Source organism: Zychaea mexicana (assembly GCF_025766255.1).
Source record: "Zychaea mexicana strain RSA 1403 chromosome Unknown BDB00scaffold_108, whole genome shotgun sequence".
Lineage (NCBI taxonomy): Eukaryota > Fungi > Mucoromycota > Mucoromycetes > Mucorales > Lichtheimiaceae > Zychaea > Zychaea mexicana.
Window position 1 is genome coordinate 130,611 of NW_026516771.1, and position 15,077 is coordinate 145,687.

General features: G+C 39.8%; 2 protein-coding genes across 2 annotated transcripts; one reads left to right on the top strand and one right to left on the bottom strand.

Annotated features, from left to right (window-relative positions):
* Positions 1-3,085: 3,085 nt before the first annotated feature.
* On the bottom strand, positions 3,086-5,680 carry BDB00DRAFT_42791 (fungal-specific transcription factor domain-containing protein). The gene is made up of 6 exons (XM_053117352.1): positions 4,938-5,680; positions 4,523-4,859; positions 4,414-4,425; positions 3,867-4,329; positions 3,621-3,810; positions 3,086-3,533 (listed from the first exon to the last, which is right to left on the bottom strand). Exons 1-6 carry the CDS (start codon positions 5,549-5,551, stop codon positions 3,161-3,163), a joined length of 1,989 nt encoding a protein of 662 aa, XP_052974732.1. The 5' UTR covers positions 5,552-5,680; the 3' UTR covers positions 3,086-3,160.
* A 347-nt stretch (positions 5,681-6,027) lies between these two features.
* On the top strand, positions 6,028-8,236 carry BDB00DRAFT_848150 (cytochrome P450). Its single transcript, XM_053125288.1, has 7 exons — positions 6,028-6,207; positions 6,285-6,438; positions 6,509-6,564; positions 6,646-7,110; positions 7,202-7,450; positions 7,537-7,732; positions 7,833-8,236. Exons 1-7 carry the CDS (start codon positions 6,174-6,176, stop codon positions 7,867-7,869), a joined length of 1,191 nt encoding a protein of 396 aa, XP_052974733.1. The 5' UTR covers positions 6,028-6,173; the 3' UTR covers positions 7,870-8,236.
* The last annotated feature ends 6,841 nt before the right edge of the window (positions 8,237-15,077 follow it).

Sequence of the window (15,077 nt, forward strand, 5' to 3'; positions counted from 1 at the left end):
GAACCACTGTATCGCTGACAAGCGGAAACCGCTTGCATAGTGTGTGAGCCGAGAATAAACTGATCTTTTCTCATGAGCCTTTGTCGCCTTCGTGCTTTGGCTCGGCTCCCTTTGCTTCGCTACATGTCAATCCCTACGGAGCTTCGGTCGGTGGTTTCTTTATCTCCATTTTTCAAGTGAAGGTGGAGGCTAACAGAAAATAAGGGTAAACGAAACAGCGGGGCTTGTAAAAATATGTTGCTGCGGCACCATGATTGTAGAACTGCCACACAGGGGCAAACAGTAGGACAGATAGCTGTATAGATAATTTCTCTTGATTATCTACGAAAGAAACTTAAAGTTGTTTTGCTTCTTCATCTTGTTTGATCGTGCTCGCGAAAACCTCTATGATATTCTGTTTGTGTGAGCGTTTTTGACGCTGCCTTCGTAACAACAGTACATGTATGTATGCGCTAATAATATTGTAATTATAGGCTCATACCAGCGTACACTCTCGCATCGCCCAGAATAATGTGCTTAGATTCCTTTTAAGAGCTCTATCCTATAGTATGTAATAGCGTAATTAATTTCGTGTAGGTATACAAATTATGTATAGTACTCATGTCTTCCATTACAGATCATACCCTTTTCGAAACAGGCACATACACAAAGTCCGGATCTGATGTTTCAGTAGCTCATCCCATCGGGTTTCTACAGCAACGCGTTTGTGCAAATGCTTAAAACTAATTCGCGACACGACAGGCCTTCCTCCAAACAGCAACGCCTACTTTGGTGCGGTTACTGGTGCGACTGCACTGCTCGTAGTGGTAATAGTCGCTTGGCAACGATCATCGTCGAGAGAGACTAAAACGTTTTCTCAAATTCCAATACCAAAGGGATGCTTACCAGTATTTGCTATGAAAGACCTCCGTGCAGCACGATGTCCCAACTAATCGATTATTGTGTTCAGTGAAAGTTTTTTTTACAGCTTATTGAAGGACATATGCCGGCGATCGGTCCAAACATGGATAGTATAACGTTTCATGACTGGCTTAAGAAGCTGGGTAAATGACCTCCACCAATCTATCTTCAGCAGTGTAACTACACTATCTATATACTAACAAATCAATAAAATACAATACATCGTGCTGTGTAGGTCCTGTCTCCATATTCGGCTCTATTTTCTATATTCGGCTCGGCGTAAAGAGCATTCTTGTTGTTTCTAATCCGTATATGACTCCTGAGCTTCTGGCTACAATGGGAAAATTTACTTCAAACCGACGAAGCGGTTTTTATCGTCATGATTTCCGGGCTCGAATGGAGAGAAATAAGCACAAGAAAAGCACTTTTCATTAATACACACTTGAAAATGTGTATCGCGAATTCCTTCATTTTCAATAATAGATATGTATGTTCATAGCAAGGGAATCGTTATTGGAAATTAAAAAGATAACGTAGGGAGTGCTTTGCGCAAGGAAGTCAGGTATTAAAGCATCATTTTCGACCAAGTACATAGAAATAGTCATCTGAAACATTTTATAATTAATTCTGTTTACTAATTATGGAGTTCTTAACGCTTTTGGGCCAAGAAAGATTAAAGACGTCAGCCCAATACTTTGCAAAGAAGCTGACGAACTCGTGGACCTGGTTGCAAGCGGAAAAAATGTTAATCCGTTGCCGGCTTTTATGCGAGCGTTGCTCAATTTTATACTCATTACCGTATTTGGAATGCGCTCAGAGTCACTTGATGATCCACTCTACAAGCGTTTTATCAGTATCATCAAGTTTCTGCGAACTTTTATATGCAGTCGCAACGTTTATACCTGTGCTAAAGATCACAGACACTTATTGGCGTCCAAAAGGAAATAGCCAGGTTTATTGAGAATGACTGCATACCGTTCTACAAAAATCGGGTCGAAAAGGCGCTCGACGCGCATGCCAAAAGGCTCGAACGAAGAGATGGACCAAGCAAAAAAAAAGGCTACTTAATAACCTATTCGCAGCAATACAAATGAATAATATGCACTCCAATTTTGCCAATATTTGAACCCCTCCCTAAGATGATGAGTAACCAAATATAACGATGATGGAAGCAGATGACATGGTCCTAGCTGGAACAGATAAATCGGCTGTGACAATGGCATGGGGATTTCTTCAATTATCCACCAAAACGGATTTCCAAAGGAAAATTCAGCTCGAAGTTGACGCTTTCGTGGCAAGGAACGGACGCCTTCTTTATTTTTGGAGGCGAAATGCAATCTATTATATGGTAACAACGCAGCGCTAGTGCTTGCGTCTCAGACCCACCACCGAGTTTGGCATTACTCATGAAACCTCAATAGACTATGAGTATGTCGAAAAAAATGTGCATAAACGAAGGTGGTCATATAGACATTAACGGGTATGTGATGTTATCTAGTCGAATGGCATGGAAGTATCATTCCAAAAAATACTTGGTTTATGACGAATATGGGCGACGCGCATTTAGATGCAAAAAGTATCCATATCCGAAGGAGTATAAACTTGAACGCTTCTCCAACAAGGAAGGAACAATGGCTGCTTCTGCTAACAAAAACGTTGAGGATCGAGATCAATTTAATCTCGGCTGAGGCAGGTACGAGTCGATCATGTACATACTACTTGCTGCATCTGGTATAATATACTGACAAAAATTTTCCTGTACTATTTTCAAGGCGCATTCGTTTTGGTGAGCATGCATATTACTGTATATGAGCTTAGATACATTTCTTAAATATAGAACCGTATTACTGACTCGTTTCTCTTGATGTGCGTAGATTGAAACTCAATGTATAATATTTGGGTAAGAGTATTGGATCGATGTCATATCGCACCTGCACTGGGTGAAAGTGGAAAAGAAGCTCCTGTCACTGTGGAGACAATACCAGCAGAGTCTGGCACCGTGGTGGTAAGCCCTGCCCTTTTGAGGTGCGGTTTATCCCTAAAGCCAAAGCAGTATGATGGAAGTACTTTAGAGCTCATGAACGATAGCCTTGAACGAAGATTTATGTAGGTCCAAGAAGTGTGATATGAATACAAAATACGTATGTATAGACGGAATCTACATATATGACCAAATATAACAATGGGTTGATTAAAGGTGTAGCGTGTATGTGTTTTGGTGGATATCTTTTTGGAGCATATCGTTCTCGCAGTTGGATAGTCATTGTGGAGTACTGTCTAGAATAAACTGCACCAAATCCGCTTGAATGTCAAGATCATTCGGCCGCTGCTCTTGCATTGACATTAAGCTAGTACGGGCACCGATTGGCTCATCCTGGAATATCATAGACAGATGATCCGTGCTATCCAATGATGCATCGATGTCTTTTTGCATACTTTGTCGGGAGGCCTCTTCCTCCGACAGTTGTTTCGCTAGCTCGTCGAGTACGACAGCATTCTGACATTGGTTCACGATATCGTCCCGCATGTACAAATTTGCACAACGCGCTAAATTTCTACGTGCCTGTAAGCGGACGGCGTCATCCTCATTGTTGCAATTTTTAAGAAAAATTGAGGCAGATTGGGCAACCATGCTATAACACCAAGAACAAACTAGTTAATCAGCAAAGGCGTCCATCGCGTAGCTTTACAAAATGATGTTCAACAAACTTATGACTTACTAGTCTTTCAAACAAGGTACTCCTAATACAGGCGATGCCTCCACAAAATCAATGATGTTGGCAGCTATTCGAGAGCAAAGAGCCAACACCTGTGACTGATTATCATCGATCACGCCTGTTCTTTGTCTAACCAGAAATAGCGGGCGGTAGCGAAGAAGTAACAACCCATTATAAAGGATTTGAAGTAAAGCTATGGAAGTTTGTAAGTATACATTTTTCACCCTTTTCTCCCTTTGATTTTCTTACCTTTCTCATGTTCCGTATAGTTGCTTTCCCTGTTTATTTGCCACGTCATGATTGATGCATCCACATTGGAGATCAGAGCAATATTCGCTCTTGAGGCAGGCTTGGCCACGTAGAACGACGCCAAGACATGGGCGATCATCCGTGCCACGTCGATAATCCCAGAGAAACTGTTGTAAACTTGCCGCTTTTCGCGAATATCTGCCTCAACGTCCTCTAAAAGTTTGGGGATCGAACCATTTATTGAGTATTCCTGTATCGAACGCCGGTCTTCCGGTTCGATCTCGTAGAGTGATGGAAGCTCAACATCGAAATCCTCGTCTTTTAGGGTACATGGTCGTTCTGAAGATGCGGCGGATATCTTTTCCAAAGCGTAAATTATATATACCAATCGTCGCCTTAGTTCAATTTCACTCTTGGGTAAGTGACGTTGCAGTGCTTCAGAGTGGAGACCCAAGTCCAGACTCTACAAAACATTGAATTAAAAACGATGATTAGTACAGATTACAAATATATCATGCACAGCACTTTTTGCAAAGTAGAAACTTACCATGTGTATTGCCTGAAGGTGATACCGAAGATCACCATTTCCCACCGGTCTTTTTAGCCCACAGTCATTCATGTTATGTATACAATACGTATTCACGTTAATTCCTTACCGCGCCCAAGATCAACCAATTGGTAGAGGATCCCTCCCCGTAATCTGAATTAGGAGCTAGCAGCGCCATAAGAACTAATGTCTGAAGCGTACTTATACTCGACCGCTTGTATGCTACTTCCATCACCTTCATAGCATTCTCGCGCAAATGACGTCCCACCATCCGTACAACTGAAAATTCAGTCGAGCCTGGTCGCCGTGGAAGAAACTGAGCGCCCACCGCGCACACAGCTTGTAAAAGATGTTTTTCGAGAGGCTGTGGATATTGGTAGTAGTATTGGATCAAAAAGGCGCGCTTGTCAAGGATGGCACACTTTTGATGAAGATGATCGAAATAGCTAGAATGTACGCACAAATTTAAATATACCATTCCGGCATAATTATCCAGATAAAGAGGAAGATTGTATTATCCTTACGCGGTCATCATGCGTTCTGCCAATTCTGGCGTGAGGTTGGGTATTGCTCGTATCGGATCCGAGTTTTGAGTCATTCCGATGGGTGGTACAGGGCTTGAGCCGATGAAATTGATGTCTTTTATACGCTTAATATCCCACGTCGTGGTAGCATCAAGTGCTGGGTCATATTGTAGAAGGTTGTCGATAGAGCTGGTGATATTGTCGACTTGATCCACTACTGCACTTAGATGAGCAGCAACTGATGTTGCTGTCGGTGCAGTTAAAAAAAATATTTCGTTGTTCTTCTTTCGTTCTTCTTCCAGAAGTTGCTCAAGCATCTGTATGCGTCTTTCGAGTGACTCCGTGTACTGTTTGGTAGGCGGTCCCGTTTTCTTTGGCTCCCAAAGGTATTGGCAATCGACACCAGATCTTCGGCATTGATTGCAAGTGTTCTTTCCGACCGAATCGCACCGAACTTTTCGCTTGCGACAATTATCACAACTTCGCTTCGTGCTCGATTCTGGTTTTGCTGTTTTGATTATCTTTGCAGAAGCGTTGCTTTTAGAGACGATTTTTAATCTTGGAAGGGAGTTCGTTCGTAATGTGCTTTCTGATGGCGTCGCTGAATCTTCCATTTATGAACAGAGCAGAATTTTGTTCAGGTTGAAGTAACAAAAGGGGCAATGGCAATCTTTTCCCGAGAATGTCAGCAGGCTGGGGCTGTGGGGGAGGGGGCGGGATTATGGCCATTGCGCACCCCCACATTTCCAAGAACGGCGACCATTGGACGCCGGTCAAGGTTGCCCCGAACGTTTTTATATAAAGACAGTAGACCAAACATCAATTCTTTCTGTGAGATAACGGACAACAGCAACAATTACTACTACTACCACTATGTCACAACTTACTGTCTCAAACCTATACAATAGCAGATTCGCCCAACGTTTTCTAACATGGATTCGTGACACCGTTTTGGCCCAACCAGATGCTATGCCCGCCATTGCTGCCCCCGCTGCTGCTGCCATAGCAGCCATCATTTTCACAACAGTCGCTGGGCAACGACACTCTTCCTCAAACAACCGGATCGCTTTCTCTGGAATTCCAACACCCAAAGGTGCACGCCCCCTTTTTGGTATGTGTCACCGCATAATATTGATGATCAGCAGAGCTACAACCTTATCGAACGACTTTAACGTTCTCTCCTTGTTATTTTCAATGCTTTAACTAGGTCATATTTTGGCTATTGGTACAAACCGCATGGGAAAATTTCACGAGTGGCACAAGGAGCTTGGTAATAACTGCATACTCGTTACTTCAAGATTTTATATGTGGTTTTACTTTTTACTGACCAGAAAATGTACATATTAGGCCCTGTTTTCCGCTTCAAGATGGGTGTCAGTACTGTTTTGGTAGTATCTGATATTAGTATGACACATGAGCTACTCGCTACGATGGGAAAACTTACGTCGAATCGTCCAGAAAGTGCTACTCGTTATGACTTTGATTCCAATGGACATAATAGGTATGTCTTCAAAAAACGCTTTTATGTCGTGTCGGTAATGTAACATTACTTAATCATCAACATATTATAGGGGCATCATTCTATCTCAATCAAATGACAAACATTGGAGTGTGTTGCGTAAATCAGGTATATAAATAATAGCGGTTACATGTGCGCAAACTCGAATTATAACCTCTTAGTAAATCTTATGCTGTTTCCAAAAAAAAGTTCTCAATGCTCTAGGTCCAAGAAAGCTTAAGGAGTTGAGCCCCGTTCTTTGCAAAGAAGCTGACGAGTTTGTGAATCTTGTTGCCACTGGTGAAAACATCGATCCATTGCCGCAACTTATGCGAGTTTCGCTCAATTTCATCCTCCTTACATTATTCAGTATCCGGACAACGTCGTTGGAGGATCCACTTTACAAGCGCGGTATTTATATTGTCAACAAGACAATGAGTTTTACGCATTTCAAGTATATTGCCAGTCAGTTCATTCCGGTGCTTCGTGTAATTGAACCGATTATTGGCAACAGGAAGAAAGCAATCCAGTTTTTGAAATACGAATGCAAGCCATTCTACTTGGAACTCGTCGAAAAAGCGATGAACGCTAAGGACCACAATATGACAAAAGCTGTCAACGAAGAGATGAACCAAGGAAAAGAAGGCTATTACAATAATTTGCTCCCTACAATTCGTAAGTTTTGCCCCACACTTTCCATACACATTTTTTAAAGTTAAGCAACCACTGATGGGTTTCAACAAACTCTTGGCAATTATGGAAACAGATGACATGATACTGGCTGGAACGGATACTACCGCTGTGACAATCTCATGGGGATTCCTTCAGATATCGACAAGACCAGAAATCCAAAAGAAGATCCAGCAAGAGATCGACGTCTTTGTGACCCAAAATGGCCGTGTTCCTTACTTTTGGGAGCGAAATGAAGTACCATATTTAATTGCCACACAACGCGAGTGTTTGCGACTCAGACCCACAACTGACCTTGGTGTCACTCATGCTGCTGTTGAAGATTGTAAGCCTCCTTTTAGCTTAAGAATTGTATTGTAATCAATTTATAACTGCTTCTTGAAACTTAAACATCCTTTTGACTATATGTAGTCGAATGGCGAGGAAGTCTTATTCCCAAGGGTACTTCGATTATGGCCAACATGGTAGAGGCACATATGGACCCCGAAAAGTACCCAGACCCGGAAGAGTTCAGACCTGAGCGCTTTCTAGATACGCACGACACAATGGCGTCTTCTGCTAACATGAGAGCTGAGAACCGAGATCAATACAATTTTGGGTGGGGCCGGTAAGAGAACGGAAACGTTTTATATAGTTGCTATTGATGCAGATAATCAGCTAAAGGTATACTAACGATGGTTCTGTTTTTCGTCTAACGATTCATTAAGACGTATTTGTGTCGGCACTCACTTGGTAAGCATCTAAAGCCTGAGTGAAAATAATATTAGTGCTATCTTCCTATTGATTGATATACTTATTTGAAGGCTGAAACGCAAATGTTCAACGTGTGGGTGAGAGCTCTTCACAAGTGCGATATTGTTCCAGCTATTGGTGCAAACGGAAACCAAGTCCCGGCAACTCTTGAAACGGTACCGCCAATTTCTGGCCCAATTGTAGTGAGCCCTAGCTCCTTTGAAGTGCGTTTTGTCCAGAGAACAACCAGTCATTAACTGATTTTTCTGACACCTTTCTCCAAAGGAAATAGCTTTTTTTCAACAGCATTCAATTATATATCTTTGCTACAATGAATTAAACTTTAACCAAACAAACAACCGATTATTGACTCTTCAGCTACATTATGACCTAAAAGTGGATTATAATTCTTGCAGTCTTATATTAGCAATCTGTACGCTATTCTATTCAGTAACATTTATTTACAAGGCCACATGAAACAAAAACTGGAATACGTGCATATTACGAGCAAAAAAAAACATAGCTCTCGACGGATAACAGGAGACCATAAAAGGCAGGCACTATTTGAGATCTTAAGATGGCATAAATGCTTGAAATCATACCTCTGACCCAAAACCTGCGTAAACACTGTGGGAAAAATTTTGGTTAAATCTGGTTATTTCTGGTTCTGGTTATTTCTGGTTTTTTATAAGGTAAATAACCAGAATTAACCAGAACCAGAATTGACCAGTAATCACCGGCAGAACCAGAATTGACCAGTAATCACCGGCAGAACCATAAATAACCAGATTTCACCAGCAGAAACCAGGAACACGAACAATCAGAATTCATCAGAAAGAATAAAACCATAAAAGACCGGATAGCATAAGAATACAAATAACCATATATCACTAGATTTCATCAGAATAAGAGAAACCAAGAACAACCAGGAAAATGCTATTTAACTTCTGAGCGGTATTATGATAGTGTCACTATTTATTTCTAGTTATTTCTGTTTATATTCAATAACGCGAGGCCTTCTTCTTGTTGTGTGATTGATCGTACAATTATGCACTGTTAAGGATGAGGGAGAAGAGAGGCGGATATATTATAAAATCATATCTATATACATTCGTGCATAATCTATGTGGTATTGACAATGAATTAACTGCTATTGCTATCGTTGGTCATTCTTCAGCTTATCAAAACACTTACAGTGGTCCCCCACTTTTTGCAGCAGCGGTTTTTGGTGGAAAAAACTGCAAAAAGTGGGGAACTGCAAAAAGTGAGGATGAGTATGAGATGATACACAGACTGAGTCTTTTATGTTAATTCAGTGTCAATGATAGTAAACCAATTAAAAGATATCGGTGCTGTGCTGAGGCTACTTATTATAACTCAACTCTTATATAAAAGGCTGTCGTCTCACTCTTGATGTTTATATACTGCACTATCGGCATCTCCACACCACTATGGTAAAAGCGAAATACCAAAAGCTTACTGACGAGCAAAACGACGCTTTATATCAACATTACATTGCCCAAGAGCAAAAAAATCACAAGGTTACTTATGGCCAATTGCTTGACTGGGCTAAAGGAAAATACAAGCTTGAAAATGTTCCCAATGAAACAACTATCTCGAGAATGATCATGAAAAGAAAGCGAGATGAAGAGAAGGGTGTTGACAGTAGTAAAAGACAAAAGTCGCGTGCAAAGTTTCCCGTAGGTCTAAATTATCCGAATACTTCTTCGCTATTCATATAATTAATAAAGAAACAAATAGGAATTGGAATATGCCCTCTATACATGGATAGAGCAAAGATTTTTTGAGAAGATCCCAGTCAATTGGGATATTATCAGAAAAGCCGGTGAAAATTTTGCAGCCAAACTGAGTATTCCATCCAACGAACTGACGTTCTCAAATGGTTGGCAAAATCGTTTCCAAAACCGCTACAAGTTGAAGGTGCAAACAATCATGGTAAAGCAAGCTCTGCTAATGTCACACTAGCAGAAGCTCAGCTGCCGGAAATCCAGGAAGTCTTGAGAAAATATCCCCTAAGAGACATCTACAATATGGATGAGACTGCAGTATTCTACGCAAGTGCCCCCGTGACTACCATTGCACCTAGGTCATTCAAAGGATTCAAACAGGATAAATCGCGGTTGACATTAGTCCTCACAGTGAATGCTGATGGTTCTGATAAGTGGTATCCTTGGTTCATTGGCAAGGCAAAGCGGCCAAATTGTTTTGATCAAGTATGTGATACTTCTTCAAGGTCAAATTGATGACTTACTCACAAATGTCTTTTACGCAATGATAGACCCAAAGAAAAAAAATCGATATCTCCAAGTACTGTGGAAATGCTAATGCTTCAATGACCCGTGAGATTTTGAAGAAATATCTCACAATGTTAGACAATTCTATGGTCTATCAAAAGCGAAAGATTGCTTTGCTGCTTGACAAATTTTCCGGTCACTACTGTGATTATGTCCCGAAGAACATCGAGCTGCTGTATTTGCCGCCAAATACAACTTCATTAATGCAACCTTTGGATGCCGGCATGATTCGCAGCTTTAAAGTACATTTCAAGTATGTTTTGTGATGATTAGTGATTTACTTGCATGCATTGTAGATGGAAATACTAAGGCTATTATTTCTGTTATTGTAATAGGAATCTGCAATATGAGCATGCATATAACAGCATTCAAGAGCGCCTGGAGAAAGGCCTACCTGCTAATAATGGCAACACGTTCCGTGTTAATGTTTTGACCGGAATTGCATGGTGTCATCAAGCTTGGAAAAAAGTCTCTGAATCTACCATTAGGAACTGTTACCAAAAAACAGGGGTAGTAGAGAAAGTGATTGATGACAATGTCAACAGTGCATCAGATAATGCAGATGAGGTAGCTCTTGGTCAGATGACGATCACTTGAACCTCGTTTATGGCACTGAAAATCTGGAAAGCTTCACTTTTGATGCAGATCCACCTGAGGAAATTGCAGCTGTCCATCCACTGCTTTCTGATGAAGAAATTGTTCAATCTGTGCTCCAAGAAGAGATAAAAGCAGGTGGTAATGTTGCTGATAATGATCGTGATGATGGGGACAAAGGTGCTCACTTTGGATCGGTACTTCCAGCATATACTATGCAGGAAAAAAATCAGAACTCTAGAAAAAACTATCAGTACTCTAGATGCCCCAGAACACCAAAGAGTCCGAGACGAACTCAGAAAGATTCGAGATGATATAAGAAAGCAAAGCCAGACCATACAATCTTCAATTACCGCGTATCTTTAGCTGTAAAAAGTTTGTGTAATAAAAATTATCTCTTTATGGAAATAAGGTAGATGTCACTGGTTCGAGACTCTGTGTCCCAGGCTCCCGAGTCAATAGCGGAAAATTGCAGGACCCCATTTTTGGCCTGCAAAATCCAAAAAGTGAGGAAACTGCAATTTTATTAAGTGATGAGCGGGTTTGCTCCAAAAAATTTGTAAAAACTGAGGATCTGCAAAAAGTAGGGCTGCAAAAAGCGGGGGACCACTATATAGTTATGAATGCCGTGCCGTTTTCGACTTGCGGCCATGCAAAATCGGTGTTGTTCGTTTTTTCCCTTGCCGCCTCTTTCTTGTTGCTTATCTTTTGGCGGCGTCTTTTGTTGTTGGCTACATTTATAAACCAGTCTCAAGCAAAAACAAAAAGGCAAGATAATAATGATTATTACTATCATAATGGCATTTTTCATTACCTTTGCATTTCTTTACATGAGTTACCTTCATCGTCGCCACTTTTGATAAAGTTTCGCCACGCTTGACGTACAAAATGACGAGCACCCCAATGGTTGATGCAACGGTCCAACGGTACTCTGGCATGTTTTACAGCAAGCTGCTCAACCTCGTTCATGCATTTATTAACCAAGGATTGCTTGATCGATTTCAACAGAATTTTTTTTACCTCTTCTCTGGAGCACAGAAGTTCATCTTTTAATCCTGATATGGCTCCTTTGACGACGCTTTTTGTCACCATATCCATGGCCAACTCAGCAGCTGCTGTATAACCAGGTGCATGACATGCTCCTTCTTGATATTATGGGTCTTAGGCTCCTTTATCCAATCGACCGTGCTATTAGCTGTAGTTGCCATCTTTTCAACTTGTTGCTGCTGCTGGCTATTATTTGATTTCAACATCTCCAATATCTCAGCATAGATCACTTTTATACGCTGCTGACGTTCATCAAGTTCGTCTATGCGGCTACGGAAGGCGAGCTTTAGTATTATGTTTAAAATGAAATAGCAGATATTAAAAAAACTAAAAATAATTATTTTTTTTATTTAAATTAGAAAAAAGAATTTTCATATTTAAAAAATCTCAACCATTATAGTTATTCTTAACCCTTATATTTAATAATAAATAGGCTAGACCTTTACGGTCGACGCCTTCAGTTCAGATAAATTTCAATGAAATTAGAAATTTACTAGAATGCTTGACAGAATAATAAAATATTATAAATTTACAGTTTACTGTAAAATTTATAGATATTGTTCATTCTCCTACAAAAGATTGAATACTGGTCTTGTTCATCCAATACCATGGGCTCATTCAAGAATGATTCGTAGTTTTATGTGTACATTGTGGTTTTACGGGTTGAAAATGAGAAAGAAATGTAGAAAAAAGGGCATTAATTAAAATATGTATGCAAATGCAGGTACATGCATTCAGTTATAGGACATGCGTACTTAACAAAAATATAATAAAACTGATTGAAGGGTATTGTTTCTTAAACTTCTAAACATGATTTACACAAAGTGCACTCTAAATTTTATCAAAAACAAACATTATGCTCATATGTGAACTTGCTCAAGCCCACCAATAAATAATAGCCGACAAGAAAGCTCTACACCACCAAATGCTACAAGCGAACCTATAAATAATTTACAACAGCAGACCACTTTTTTTGCTGACATTATGCATCACACTGAACCTGTTATAGTAGTAGTGAAACAATATATATGTATGTCGATGAAGAACAGATGAGCTTACTTGACGCTAGTGGTTCATCCAGCGAAAGCGACACCAGCAATGATCTGGCCTATGATATGGATGACTTTTGCGCAGAAGTAGACAACAACTCTAGCAATAACGAATCAGAGGATATCAATGACAATACCATCTTCTATGATGTTTCGAATTCGACATCCATACCTAAAAATGTCATACGTGACATGCGCCTTTGGCATCTCATGCAAAGGTATAATGTTCTAAGAGCATGCTACGAAAATGCACGCTGACAAACTTGCTTAAGTTGAGTATACTTAACAAGAAAATACCAGAAATAACCAGAAATAATCAGGTGACTGATCTGGTTGTCTTGTAGATTTTTTGTATCTGTAATAAAACTAGAAATAAACATATTTAACCATATTTAACAATCCTACTACTCATTGTCACCAGATTTAACCATATTTCACCAATGTCTACCAGAATTAACCAATTTTTTCCCACGGTGAAAGGTATATCGCCCACATTGATTACTAGTAAGCCGAAACTTTTTATCATCGACCAAAATCAACAATTCATAAACAGCATTACAACGGTATTTCTGGAGAGCGACACGATCCTTTGCAGTGGCACGTCTAAAAGAACTTTGTCAACAGATATATGAGCAAATTCTCAGGCAAAAAGCAATGAAGAAAGCTGTTGGATCAAGCCTACATTGGATGTGACTATGTAGACTCGACACTAGAGCAGAAGCAAAAACGAATTTGATAAAGCAGTTAATAAGTATCGCATTCATATAAGAAAGTCATTGGCATGTAAACTGCTTGAGTAGTAGTTAGATGAGTTAGCTGTTTTGGCTTTTCTCAGTACTCTTTGTTATACTATAACTACTGCGTTAATGATATAAACTAATTCTAATTAACCAATGTTAATGATTATCGATATCTAAGACTTAAGCTAACAAGGAACGTTGGACTGGCTCCTGGTGTGAAAAGTACGTGTTTTTGGAAATCGTACTACTCAGAGAGTGGGAAGTGCCCACAGAATCCTGAAAAGCAGACTAGGCAAGCTGAGATTTTTGCCTTATTTGTAAAAAATACATAAAAAACGCAGTGCATCTCTAAGTATGATTTTGATGCTGTCTGTGGTTTAAGCTAATATAAAAATATGTGATTATACAATCATACATATATAGATGCATGATGAAGCCGGTACTTCTTACAAAAAAATGATCAACAGACCAGTAATCATTGCTGGTGACGCCGCGTCCAATAGCTACCTTAAAAAAGTGGCAACAAAAATATCTCATTGTGGATTAATCTTTCTGCGAAACGAGTATGTGAGCATCAACTCTATAGATGTAAGCCTCATTACTGCTATATGTTCAAGCAGAACTACCAGCTCCCCTACCGCTATACCATGCAAATTAAAACTAATTTAGCAATTGAAATCATCCATCCTTTTTGATACCTTGATGAAGAAGGTATACAGTAAGTAATCGCAAATATAGATTCTATTAATATGATACTTTCCAGTGGTTCCCCGCTTGATTTCGCTCCTGAGAGATTCAACATCCAATTTTTTCAACAGATTGTGATGTTCCCACTCGAAATAGTAGGGGACATTTCAACCTCATGCTTATTTCAACCTTCAACATGATTCTCCACGTTGAAACGTTAAGTGAGATAGAGCATAACCAATGAAATTGAGCTGAAGAGAGCCAGTACTTTATTTAAATTGTGAAAGTCTGTCAACAGTGCTTGTTTGACATACAATATTTGATATAGCCTTTTACAGGTGCACTTGAGGTCTGGGAAACAGACTAAAATATTAAGGCTCAAATCGTCTTCTAATTGTCGACCTTACTGAAACTTTATTTAGGGCAAACTGGAATTTGCCTATTGTGGAAGTTAATCATGTGTCCATGATTTATGGTCTTGTTTCTTTTCATAGATAGCTAGTCGTTGCACGGTTTATACAATATATGAGGAAAACATCGTCATTTGTCCAAGGTCCTCCTAAAAGACAAAGGGATGTAATCTCTAAGGTAGCGTTCATTATATGTACATACAGTCTGAGATTTGTTTTTGGCGACGAGATAAGGTGTACTAGCTATACATACATCAGACGAGCTCTACCTAGCATCAACCCTCATATAGCTCAACTAAATGACGCTCCCCTTAAAGTTGAAATTAAGCAGGAAACCACTGTAATATGTTACAACACTGATAGTAACACTGCATTACT